This window comes from Sporothrix brasiliensis (genome assembly GCF_000820605.1).
Source record: "Sporothrix brasiliensis 5110 chromosome Unknown Cont15, whole genome shotgun sequence".
NCBI classification, from domain to species: Eukaryota; Fungi; Ascomycota; class Sordariomycetes; order Ophiostomatales; family Ophiostomataceae; genus Sporothrix; species Sporothrix brasiliensis.
Genome location: NW_024467134.1, coordinates 1,376,861 through 1,390,166, shown reverse-complemented (window position 1 = coordinate 1,390,166; position 13,306 = coordinate 1,376,861). Strand labels below are relative to the sequence as shown.

Here is a 13,306-nt window from a genome sequence, read left to right as displayed (position 1 = left end):
GAATGACCCCACACCAAACTCATGACAAAACAAATAAAGGACCGCGCCGCTTTACTTGGAAAGCGCGCCTTTTTTGCTTGTCTGCAAGGGGGCATTCGCATCGACAGGATCATTTGTTGTTGCCATCGCCCCAAAGGGAATCCCTCGCGAGCGTCTGCCTCTTTTGCTGCCGTCGCTCTCTGACCCTAATGCGGCTCGTTTCTCTCCTTATCGAGCCGCGGAAAGAAGAATAAAAATCAAATCGCCCTTTGAGACGAAGTATAAAAGGGAATGAACGAATGAAGAAAAAACACGAAAATCAAGAGAAGAAGAAAAGAGAAAAAAAAAATTCAATCCATGAAAAGAAAAAGTAAGAAAAGGATTTGACGGCAAGTCCTCTCCACCCGGATTGCCTGCCCACCATCCTTGTCCGCTTGGATAAGTTTTGCTTTGTTTCATTGCCTCAAAAGAGAGAAAGAGAAGAACGAACCGCCTTCCCATCAATTTTTCATTACACGCACTTCGACTGGATCCTGTCTTTGTCCTGCCTCTTTGATGGACACGACAGGTCGGCCAAGAGACGTGAACTGCACTCCTCTTCCTTGCCCAACTTTCCGCTGTGGCCAGAGACGAGAAAGAAAGACCAACGAGCTGGTCCCGTTGTCTCTTACTTTCTTTGCTTCTCCGTCTTGCCACTTGGAAGACTCAAGCTCTTCAAGAGAGAAGTTTGTGTGTGCTCGTCTTGCTTGACCATCTTGCTTTCTTGAAAGCGAGCCGTCGACGCGTGCCAGCCACTTTTCCCTTTTTAATGCAGCATTTGACGACAACACCAGAGAAAATAACAAACAAAACAGACCAAAAAAACTGCTTTTCGTGTCTCTTTTTTTAACCCTGCAACACACCTTCCCCATTTTCATACTTCCTTTTTTTTTGCCAACCTCCCCAAACCAACCAATACAAGCTGGGTCGATGCTGCGACCCCTCACGGGAAACAAGACCTTCTTTTCGAGAAGAGTTTCTGCCTCTCGTTTGTCTCATCTCCCCATTTTGCCATTGCGTTGTTTTTCTTTCTTTTTGCCATTTTTGTTTTGAAGCATCATTTCTTTGATCTGCCTGAATTGTGGACTTGCCATGTCTGCACTGGACAGATAATATTTACCCTGTCAATCTGCCGAGGCGCTGGTTGTTTCTTTTTCTTTTGTGAAAGGGGGACACTCTTTTTACCAAAAAAAAAAAAAAAAAAAAAAAAAAAAAGAAAACCAGACCTGCCGAGGACAAATGTCAATAGTTTCTTGGCCTCAGGAGTGAGCAACGTGCCACCTGAGCCAGCCAATAGATACCATAAAAGATACCGCCTTGTCAAGAACAATTCGAGATGGGTAGAGGACGCTTGAAACTATCCATTCAACGTTAATTTCCACCAAACTGATTGTGACCACAATTGTGACGATGAAGATGATCGGTGTTGATGGCAAATGCGGTCTCAGGTTAGACCGACTTGTTCAGATGCTGCCGTGTCTTATTTCACAGTTTGGTTCTCGTTGCTCTCCACAAAGGACGTTTGACCATGTCGCCTTGCCCACCTCGCCTTGCCCACCTCGCCTTGCCCATCTCGCCTTGCCCAAAATTACTGGTCGTCTCGCACAGAATTACCCGATTGAGCGGTGTCAACTTACAAAGATTGCACCACTCGCGAAAGTTGCATAGCTTTCCGCGGGCGACGGCCCTGTTGCGGTTTTGGGGGGAAGTTGGTGCTAAACAACATCCGAAGAGGAAAAAGTGGCTGGCGGGATGTAGCTTCGGGTCTCGGTGTAAATGGGTGCGTGTGGGGAGGGTTTGATGGACGACAGAGAGAGACGTTTTCAATTTGAGAGGAGAAATCAAGAATTTCTAAATTTCTTATCTTTTGAAGTTTCTGTTCTCCTTTTTTACCTCTCTTGTTTTAATTTTGCTAAAAACAGAAGTCACGGTACTTTGTTCATTTGTTCCTTCCCTCTGCACACCTCGCCCCTGAACAGCGGGGTCGCTCTGTCCGTTTTGGATCTGCGCCGCCAACTGCCAGCTCCAGCACACAAAGCCATACAAAGAGAACAGGGGCAGAAACGCGACGCCAACCCCGCGCCGTGCCTTCCCAATCCAGCGGCCTGACCGTTACGCATCGACAAAGCGGAAAAGGGGCAATTCGTCTCCAACAACGACATACGATATACTGTTTCTTTGCATAGTTGATAGATTGCACCACACACGCACAAAGCATGTCTTCCTACGATTCACCGCCGTTCATTGTGGACTCGCACATCCACTTGTACGATGCGGACGCCCTGGACGGCCTAAGCTGGCTCAAGAAAGGCGACCAGCTGGACCGCCCGTCGAACGTCAGCGACTATGTGAACGCCATCAACAACAAGCCGGATAAGGTCGACGAGGGGGCTGAGAAGGAGGAGAAGGAGGACGAGGAGGGAGACAAAGAAGCTGAGGCCGACGAACCGCCGTCGGGTCCCCGTGTGGGCTACATTTTTATTGAGACCGACCGCAAAAACGGCACCAACGGCGACGACTGGACAGGACCCCTCGAGGAGGTGGCCTACCTGCGCCGCATTGTCGAGGCCGAGGCCGAGGCCACCACGTCGGTCACCTCGACGCAGGCCCGCTGCCTCGCCATTGTGCCCTGGGCGCCGGTCCACGCGGGGCCCGAGGCGTTGGAGCGCTACCTCGCCCAAGTCGAGGAGACGGCCGGCCCGGTGGTTTGGCCGCGCGTTCGCGGTTTCCGCTACCTGGTGCAGGACAAGCCGCACGGCACCATGCTGACGGACGCGTTCGTCGAGTCGCTGAAGCTGCTCGGCCGCCGCGGCTTCTCGTTTGACCTGGGCATCGACCAGCACCGCCGCGGGCGCACGCAAATGGCCGAGGCGGTGGTACTCGTCGAGAAGCTGCACGGGCCCGAGAGCGGGGTCGCAGAGGCTGACAAGGTGGTGCTCATTGTCAACCACATGGCCAAGCCCGACATTACGGTGCTGACGCCGCACGCGGACCGCGGGTTCGCGGCGTGGCGCGACACCATGTTCGCGCTGGCCAAGACGAGCCCGGACCACATCTTTATGAAGCTGTCGGGCCTCTTCACCGAAGCGCCGCCGGCCCTCTACGCACAGGAGCCATCGGCGTTTTTCGCGGCCACGTACCCGTGGCTGGCCGTGCTGCTGGCGGCGTTTGGGGCGTCGCGGCTCATGTTTGCCAGCGACTGGCCGGTGTGCACGCTGCCGTACGGCAAGAAGGACCCCCCGGCACCCGAGAAGCCGCGGACGCCGGGCGAGGTGGGCGCGTGGAACAAGTGGCGGAGCGTGGTGGCGTACCTGAGCTACATGGCGACGCTGAGCGAAGACGATGTGGCGATGCTGTGGGCCGGCACAGCTGTCAAGGCGTACGGTCTGGAAAAGAAGTAGAGGCATACGGCGACAGCGAGAACAATAAAAGGATTGAAATGTTATTACGAGATTTACAATGGCACTTTATTTTCCGGTCAGTCCCTTGCCAGACACGACGTTTGCGATTCAATATCCATCCTCTTGTGGTGTACTTTCTGTGGAAACGGTTTGTATATGACATCAGCCGCGGCCTCTGGGCTGGCCACATCGGCACACGCCGGGTCCTCAAGCTCTGAGAAATATAACGTCAAGGCGTCGTGGTCTATCCGCGGCCACTCTTCCACTCTCTGGAGGCAACCCCCAAGGAGTGCGCCATAATTCGCGACGCTGGCCAGAGATCGGACTGCAGGGCTGCAGTCACGAAAATCCCGCCGATATGACGCTCGAGCAGCGGCGGGATATGCTCTCAAAGACGCCCCCAATACTCACTAATTTCTATGGATATATCATTGTCTCGCAATGCCGCTGAGAATTCCAGCAATGTCGCTGAGGGATTTAGAATCCTAACGTCATAGGCTCTGCATACATGCTATGATGCACCATGTTCCCGTGTAAAGAGAGGGGATGCCAACCAAAGCAGATAACGTCGCATCCGGCTCGACCCTTTGCCGTACCGCATGCACCGGCGCTTAGATGCCCATTTTCATTCGTCTCTTCTTAGGACGAGAAACGGAAGACGTGTGAGAGCATCTCCCTGCAGCACACGACACCGTTTCAGGCCGGGCCTTTCGTGGCCAATAGTTACGGTCAGGGCGTGTGATGGAGGCAATGTTGCGCAAATTTAGGTGCAGAAATTTCGAACTGGTGAAATGTACATCGTAAACGTGTAAAAGTGTAGTGGAGGGTACCGGAACAAAACATCGAGGCAGTGCTCTTGATGAGGAAGCGATTCATTTAAGGTGTCTTTTTCTCGCCTTCGTATTCCGATCCCATTTGTCCCCGTCTCTCGTTCATGTCGGCATCAAGTCAAAACTGCTGTCTTCTGTGTCTGTGAAACGTTTTTACAATGTCGAACAAGCCGTTGTGCTTGCTCGCTCTGGGTGCGTATTTCTTTCGTGGCAAGCTTCGGTACTATTACTGGTGGCTTTCTTCCCTTTATATTAACTGATTTCATGCAGATGGCGGAGGCATCCGAGGCCTCTCTGAGCTTCTTATCCTCGAAGAGATTATGTCACGAATTAAAACCGATTTGGATATGAACGACGACCCTCTCCCAGCCGACTTTTTTGACTTGATCGGCGGCACGTACACTGGGGGGTAAGGCCCATGCAACAAAGGAAGATGTACGTACAAGTAACTGTGGACCAATACTAACGCCTCTACGACAGCCTTATTGCTCTTCTACTCGGACGCCTGCGCCTTTCGGTGCCACAGGCAAGGCGGGAATACGTCAAGATCGCAAATGAGGTCTTCTCTATCAAAAGGTTCTTCGACAAGTCCAAGTTCGACGGGAAAGCGTTGGAAATGGCCGTGAAGCAGGTTCTCCAGAAGACGCTTGGTCCTGGGCGCGAGTCGGAAAGAATGCTGGATCGCGCCAAACCCGCCTGCGGCGTGTAAGTGATGCAGCTCGTAGTCGATTCATTTCATGTCCATTGTTCTCTTACCTCGCCTTTGTTACCGTTCGCCCTTTTTAACGTGTTCCCCTGTGCCATCTCTTAGGTTCGTGTCCGCTGTCTTACAGCAAGATGCCCAGGCTCGGGCCGGCCCGACCCTCTTCCGAACATACAAAGTACGCGAACATGCCACATACGACTGCACAATCTGGGAAGCGAGTCGTGCCACGTCGGCCGCGCCCGCGTATTTTGATGCCATTGCTATTGGGGAGTCGGGCGAGGAGGAGGTTTATGTTGATGGCGGGCTCGGGTACAACAACCCCATCGAACAGGTGCTCGAGGAAGCGCGACGACAGTTTCCCCGGCGCAAGGTGGCTTGTATTGTCAGCATTGGAGCGGGCCTCGCTCGCGAGATCCGGTTCCCCGACACACCCAAGACAAATTGGTCGAATCTGGTCCACGCGCTGAAGAAGATGGCCACGGAGTCGGATACAACCGCCGAGCGCGTCCAGGCGCGGTACCGCGAGGCGCACGACACGTACTTCCGCTTCAGCGTCGACCGTGGTCTCGACAACATCGACCTGGCCGAGTGTGAAAAGATTTCCAATGTGCGAACCTATACGACTGGCTATATGCGCCAAACGGTGGTGTCCGCCCAAATCGACTCCGTTGTCCGGGCCTTACTAGCATCGAAGGCGGAGCCAGGTCCAGATGCATCCACATCCATGATCCCTGTCTCGACTCCCACGTCGACTTCTGTCTCTGGGGCGGCCGGTTCTCAGAGACCGCCGCAGATGCTTCCCTGGACTTCCACTGGTGAAACAACGACCGACATCCATTACAAAGTCGAAGACGTTGTTCCCACGAGTATGTAACTACTGTTTGAGGAGAATATAATAATTTATGGGTTTTACTATGCTTGTTCGTACTAATAAAAGACTAAAGTACCACCCCAACATCAACGCGCAAGTACGTTAATCCACACAGCAAAGGTTCGTGCCTGGTCGGTCCCATTCGAAAAGAACCCAGACTTCACGGGCCGCGAGTCGGAATTCAAAAAGCTTCGTGACGCTCTTTTCACAAAGGAGGAGCAGACAGCCAAGGTGGCCGTCGCCGGCCTGGGTGGGATCGGCAAGACACAGCTGGTACTAGCCATGGCCTATCATATACGAGACGAATTCAAGGACTGTTGTGTCTTGTGGATGCCCTGCACTAGCCGAGAAAGCATCGAAAAGGCCTTTGCCGTTGCCGCCAAGGAGCTCAACATACCCGGCGCCGAGAGCGACAAGGCGGACACAAAGGCACTCGTACGGGACCACTTGAGTAAAGAGAGTGCAGGCCGGTGGCTCTTGGTGTTTGACAACGCCGACGACATCAGCATATGGTTTAACCAGTCGGCCGGGGAGTCTGGCCGCCTGATTGATTATCTCCCCAAAAGTCAGCACGGATCCATCATATTTACGACGCGTGTTAAGAAGGAGGCAGTACGACTTACAGGCCGGAACATAATCGAAATGTCAGCAATGGACGAAGACGGCGGCAAGCAGTTGTTACGAAATTACTTACTTGATAAGGACCTCGTCGACAACCGAGAAGATACAGCGGCCTTGCTTGCGCGGCTCACGTACCTCCCGCTGGCCATTGTTCAAGCCGCGGCATACATCAACGCGAACGACATCAGCCTACGAGACTATCTGCCACTCCTCAACGAGCAAGAAGAGGAGGTGATTGATCTCCTGAGCGAGGATTTTGAAGACGAATGGAGATATCGCGACGTGCAGAACCCAGTGGCCACAACCTGGCTTGTATCCTTCGCGCAGGTCCGGCAGCGCGACCCTCTTGCAGCGGACTACTTATCCTTTATGGCTTGCATAGATGCAAAAGACATCCCGCCGTCGCTTCTTCCGCCCGGCCCGTCACAGAAGAAAGTGACAGACGCGATGGGTACCTTGCAAGGCTACTCGTTCGTCGCGAAACGGTCTACAGACTCGGCGATCAATATCCATCGACTGGTGCACTTGGCGACGAGGAACTGGCTCCGGAAAGAGGGGCTGCTGACCGGTTGGACCCGCAGAGCCATCGTAAAGCTGGTGGAGGTATTAACGCCTGTCACCCAAGAAAACAGAGAGGTATAGGGGCCATTAATGCCGCATACATATCACACGCTCGGGGTAAGCCGCGGCAACGAAGAAGTTAAGGAATACGTTGACTTATTATGGAGGTATGGTATTTGCCTCTACTTTGAAGGGCGGTATGACGAAGCAGAAATACCGTATAAAAAAGTGATAGAGACTCGCAAGACGCAACTCGGGGCCGACCATCCCGAAACGTTACAAAGTATGGCACACCTTGCGTCGACACATTGGCATCAGGGCCGGTGGGACGAGGCCGAAAAGCTGGATGTGCAAGTGATGGAGACTCGTAAGACGACACTCGGGGATGACCATCCCGACACGTTAAGGAGCATAACCCACCTTGCGATGACGCTTTGTCGTCAAGGCCGGTGGGACGAGGCCGAGAAGTTGGAGGTGCAGGTAATGGAGACGAGTATGGAGAAGCTCGGGGCCGACCATTATAATACAATATTGAGTATGAGCAGCCTTGCGTCGACGTTTTGGAATCAGGGTCGGTTGGACGAGGCCGAGAAGCTTGAGGTGCAGGTAATGGAGACTCGTAAGCGGATACTCGGGGCTGATCATCCCTACACGTTAACGAGTATCGCCGACCTTGCGTTGACGATTGGGGATCAAGGCCGGTGGGACGAGGCCGAGAAGTTGGAGGTGCAAGTGATGGAGATGAGTAAGACGATACTCGGGGCCGACCATCCCGAAACGTTAGTGAGTATGTGCAACCTCGCTTTTACGTTGAGGGCACAATGCCGTGATATAGAGGCCTTGGCATTGATGAAGGATTATGCTTTGGCGTGCCAACGAACACTTGGCCCAGAGCATCCACATACTATACTATCTACGGATACTCTGGAAGAATGGAGTTAGATGGCAGAGGTCTTAGGGATAGGGGTTAAGTTAGAGAGGATCACGAGCAGGCGATTCGAACATAAGTGTCAAGTCATATTCCGCCCAACTCTGCACCCAATGAATCTATGGATATTCAGTTGGGTCTCACCAGAGGTGACCACGACGCAATCAGCTGACCAGGAGGTGCGTCCCACTGCCCGCTGGTAAAGCACTGCCAGCTGGTAAAGTGCCTCCCTCTCTCCGGACACAGACTGTCCCGGAACGACGCGTACAAAGGGTGGCAGTATATCTCTATCCATCGCACGAGTTTCGTTGTCGAGCTCTTCTTCCGTCACTCTTGTTTCGCCATGACTGACGAGATTTTCAGACCGTACGTCGTACAGAGTACAGAAAGGACCAAGCATGACACACAGCATCTCAGCCCATTCTTGAGCAACCTTGAGCGTCCTTGAACGGCATTTTCGCCGGGACTGTCTGGATAACCAGCAACTGGTAACAGGCAACGACATCGGCGATATGAAGGATGTTGGGGAAATCGGCGGAAAAGGGACGAGACAAAAACCGTTATGGCTCACAGACGTGGAGAGACATTTGTCGCGTTTTGGTGCAAGACAGACGGCGTCAACATGATGAACGCCCAGGATGGCGGGGCGGCAGCACATCGAGTTCTCCGCAATACTTGACCCTCTTCTGTCGATTTTTACATTGTCCCTTCACTTCACTTCTTCACCCTTTAATCTTGGAAAGTCAAGTCCGGAGAAGAGGGAGCGTGCGGATATCCGGTCGTTGAAACTGACGTTGTAATGATTATTCCTACATGTCTTGGATTCCTCACTTCGCGTCGATCTTCGGGACATGGGATGATACGAATGAGGATATGAATAATGAGTAAAATGAATGGACATATAAAGCATAGACAAGCAGAAAAAGAAACATGATCAAAGCGGAGTACATGATATCGAGATACACGGGCGATCGCCAGAGATTGCAAGTCCGGGGATAAACCACTGCTTTGGGCGAAATGATGGCGTATGTTGTAGATGTGAAGTGAGACACTGTTTGGTAGATGTGAGACAAGACGAAGAGAATGAAAGAAAATAAGGCAAGTATAAAGCAATCTGAGCCAGTGAAACCACTTGCGATGACCAAGGCGTGTCTCACAGCACAAAGACGGATCAACGATACGAACGGAGTACAGATGAGGCGAAGTGATGGTAAAAGGTAGAACGGGAAGATATCACGGATAAAAAAATATAGAAATCAAAATGGAAACAAAGAAACTGAAAATATACACCTCCGACAATCCGCCATGCCAACTCAGCGCATCACAGTGCACACAACGTAACCCAGTCCACAGCCAATGTTCATCCAAATCTGCCTCGCAGTCACTCAAGTCACCGCCTCGAATTATAAAAAAAATAAAAAATAAAAATAAAAGACTGGAGAAATAATGCCTCTCCGGGCGGAAAGCTGTGCCTTGTGACATGCTCTGTGATAGCAACCCCTTGCCGATTTCCTGTCATTTTCTGTGACTGGCCCCGGTGTACACAAGTGTAGGTCTGCTTCTCACAAGCACTTCCAGTTGCACGTTTTTGTCCAAGACGATGCTGATGTTTTTCTTTCTGTTTTGCATCTTTCATTGTGCTGTGACTGCCGAACCTGACCAAGAGGTGCTGATGCCGGCGCTATGGCACGAATTACAGGCACGATAGGCACCAAGTATCTTACGCTAAAATAGCCAGGCCAGGCCCAACCAGGCCCAACCAGGCCCAACCAGGCCCGGTGCATGCTCAGCAACCACTAGACGCTAGCGCTGTAATGGGGAACGGCACGCCCCCTTTGATCATTTTAGCGCATGATGCAGCCGCTTCATGCTCCAATTTGCCTCTGAATCTGGCCGTCGATTCCGGCTGGCAATAACCAACCGACTCACCGAGTAATTAATACTCCAGACTTTATCTGCCTCATCGTGCTGACTTTTACCCCGGAGGCGATTTGATACCGTGCTCCACAAAGACGGTCCATGCCCAAAGATACGCCGTACGCTCTCGTATATGCATGTCGCACTCGTGCTTGTTCATGATGCTGACGAGAGCCGACAAGGAGCGGCGCAGTATTCCAGATTGTTGCATCCGAGAGACTACAAGAGGATGACTGGAATTGTAGGATGTTCGCAACGATATCAGCGACCTCGGGCAAGCTGTTGTAAGATACATGTTGGCGATGGTTGTTGCCATTTTGTGAGACGCCAGTCCACGTCCCAGTAATCGCATCTCTCTCTCTCTCTCTGACTTCCTTCTGTTCCTACTTCTTTTACTCTTTCTTACTTTCTTACTTTCTCACTTTCATACCGTTCCTTCGTCATCCGTCTCGTCTCTCGACAAAGACGCCCACCAGTCAAATGCCGCCAGCCGCTGTAGCTTGGGACTGCGGCTGGGTCGGGCAAACGAAACAAACGAATAAACGATCAGCCGGGCCTGAGCGCCGACGAACGCAAAGCTGCTACAGGAGTCAGACCGCTTCTTTGCCGGCTCGATTCAAGTTTTTTGGCGTCTGCCTCGTCTTTGGCTTGTCTTTGGTCTGATTTACGGCTGTGCTCCTGCTCGCTGTCCTCACCCCTTTGGAATTTTGTGACGAGCAGTGGCGGGTCGCTCGATGAGTGGTTGAGGCGACGGCGCGTCCTCATTCGCAACGTCGTTTTATTCGTGTGCTCAGCGTGGAGTACGAGTGACTGCTCGCAAAGCACTCTTTGGGTGGTGTCTGCTACCAGGCTGAACAGTGACTGGAGTGACACTGATGGGCAATCTCGTGTATATGCAAGGCAGCAGGGCGAGTGATGACTGGGCAAAAGGATTTCGTGCGACACTCTGTAATTGCTGAAAAGATGTGACGAGAGTAGGCTGTGCACGAATATGGCGTGACAAAGCACGTATCTGACGGCGTAGAAGAGGATGGCCGTACGCCGTAGACAAATCAGACATGGAGAATATGTGATGAGAAGTGACTGGAAGAGAGAGATGAAAGGATAGAAGGAGAAAGCGAATCAGAACCAGAACGTCCTGTGATGGAAAAGTGACGAAGGCGATGGCAAGAATCAGAAAGGAAAGCTGCGTTGGAACTCATCCATACAGAGGTAAGTTTCTTCGTCATTCTCGTCGTTTCTTCGTTTCTTCGTTTCTTCGTCTTCTTCATTTTATCTTCACACCCACGTTACACCTACTTTCCACTACCGCTTCCGCCGGAGACGTTCCCGACTGCGACAGAGCCACTCCATAGGAATCTCCTTCGTTTCTTCTTCGGTAAAATCGCAAGGGTGTGTCTCCACTGATGATTCGGACACGCCCAGACTCCTTGACCACATTCCTGCGCTTCCAGCTCCCCCAGCCATTGCCCCAGCACTTGCCCCAGTCTTTTACGGAGCATTCTGAGCTTTCCCCAGAAAATCAAAATAAAGGAGACCGTTTTAGTATTGTTGCCGACCTGTTTGATTTCTTCCATCCCCTTCTCTCGTCCTTCCTTTCCCCTTTTCCCCGTCAATTCCGTCGGGATGGATACTTTGACCCCATAAAATATCCATCAACTCACCGAAGCAAAGTAATAGAATAATAAGTCTTACAAAATAAAAATAAAAATAACCACAGAACAAACAAGGGAGCAAAGAACGGGATGACCTGAAAAACATGGAAACGGCTCATTACCTTCGTGTTCCGCCACCGGCAGCCAGTTGCCAGTTGCTCCTGCCCCCGTTACTTTGTTACACAGCATGGGCCAAACAAAGAAAAAGGAGACGAGGAAGGACGTGGGGCAGGGGCAGTGGAAGGAGCGAAGGAGGTACGGGACAACGCAGAAAGGCAAAACGTAAAAACATCCAACGTGGAATATTCATATTCATACCGAGTGACACATCAAGACCAAACAAGCAAGGCCCCGTCCCGTCCCAGCTCAGGCACAAACAAAGAAACGTCTCGCCCTCCCTGGCACTTCTTCGGCTCGCCAACGGGCGACGGGGAAGCTGTTCCTAGGTTCCTGCAAGACACGACATACCTTGTACAATTTTGGTTTTCTTTAATTTTTCTTTCTTTTTCTTTATCATAATCATCAGCAACAAACCGAACACCAAACGCAAACGCACACACATTCACTCTTCTCGGCTTACTTACACCCCCCCAAACGACTCTCCATACCCTTCGATCCGTTCCCCCTTTCCTCCACGCCCCATCTTTTCTCTCTCCTTTATTATTTATCACCACTACTCTATACTCTATACTCGTCCTCCATACTCGTCCTCCATACTCGTCCTCCATACTCCCTCTGTGCGATCGCGACGTCACCTCTCGCTCCCCCATCTTTCCCATTCCCTTCCCCATCTATCCTTTGCTTGTCTCCCTCGTCTCCTTCTGACCCCCAGCAACACCCCACCGTTTGCCCCCATTGCCCCCATTTGCCTTCTCTCTCCCTCTTTCCCACCCTTATTTCAAAACAAATACACCGTAGTACTCCGTACACGCAAACTGGCCGTGCTTGCCTACAAATACGTCCTCCATACTCTTTTAGGCCGATTACTCCTTTTCCTGTCTTTCACTCTTTTCCGGCAACATCGTCACTTTTTACTTGGAACGTATTCTCATACTCTGTCCTCTGCCCGCCTTCTTTTCAGCTTTCATCCCAACTTGATCCCCTCGTCTCCACGGGTCCAATACCCTCGAGTCCCGTCTCTTCCCTGCTCTCCATCGTGTCTCGAATGCTTCACGACCCTTCCGGATCGACCTCTCGAGTGCAGATCAACAAAAAGCGGCCAGACAGCAGTTCAGACGGGCTAGAAATCCCAGACAATCTCAGACAAGAGGGAATCCCCAGATCCCCCAAACGCCCCGGATCCCCAGAAAAGAGACAGTCAAAGACCCGATAAAGACAAAAGAAGGAGAAATCGTCACCAAGAGTCAGAAACACCCGGCGGATTACACGGCCGTCTCAGTCCCTCGTCTCTCCCTCGTTTCTCTCGTCTTTCAGCTTTCTCTCTCACTCAGTCCTGTTTTCTTTCATCGTCATCAACCACATCTACCACGTTTACTCATCCGGTCCACTCAAAGTCGACCCTTTCTCACCCTTCTTCCTCCCCCGCGCCCTTTCCGTCACACCCTTCGATCCCTCGTCAACGGCCTCAACCTGACCAAGACACACTGATCCTGGTGAGTATAATAAGGCCGCGAGGATCTGCCTTTCTCGCTCTCCTCTCGACCGAACGACCAAGACAAGATTCCAAGACATTTCCAGCAAACTTTTCAAAACGCTGACTGTTAAGCTTTGAAGAGTTTTCTCTTCCTCTCTCTTTCACTCTCTCTTTCTCACCTTCTACCACGCCGCCCACCACATC

The 13,306-nt window shown here is 51.8% G+C and overlaps 2 protein-coding genes across 2 annotated transcripts; both read left to right on the top strand.

Moving 5' to 3' along the window:
• Positions 1-2,234: 2,234 nt before the first annotated feature.
• On the top strand, positions 2,235-3,419 carry SPBR_05994 (amidohydrolase family protein; the record flags this gene model as incomplete). Its single annotated transcript, XM_040764256.1, has 1 exon — positions 2,235-3,419. The coding sequence occupies one exon, from the start codon at positions 2,235-2,237 to the stop codon at positions 3,417-3,419; it is 1,185 nt and encodes a 394-aa protein (XP_040622179.1).
• A 1,177-nt stretch (positions 3,420-4,596) lies between these two features.
• Positions 4,597-7,838, top strand: SPBR_05564 (uncharacterized protein; the record flags this gene model as incomplete). The annotated part of the gene is made up of 7 exons (XM_040763827.1): positions 4,597-4,658; positions 4,730-4,954; positions 5,061-5,821; positions 5,942-6,921; positions 7,327-7,375; positions 7,454-7,791; positions 7,824-7,838. The coding sequence occupies 7 exons, from the start codon at positions 4,597-4,599 to the stop codon at positions 7,836-7,838; spliced, it is 2,430 nt and encodes an 809-aa protein (XP_040622178.1).
• Between the last annotated feature and the right edge of the window lie 5,468 nt (positions 7,839-13,306).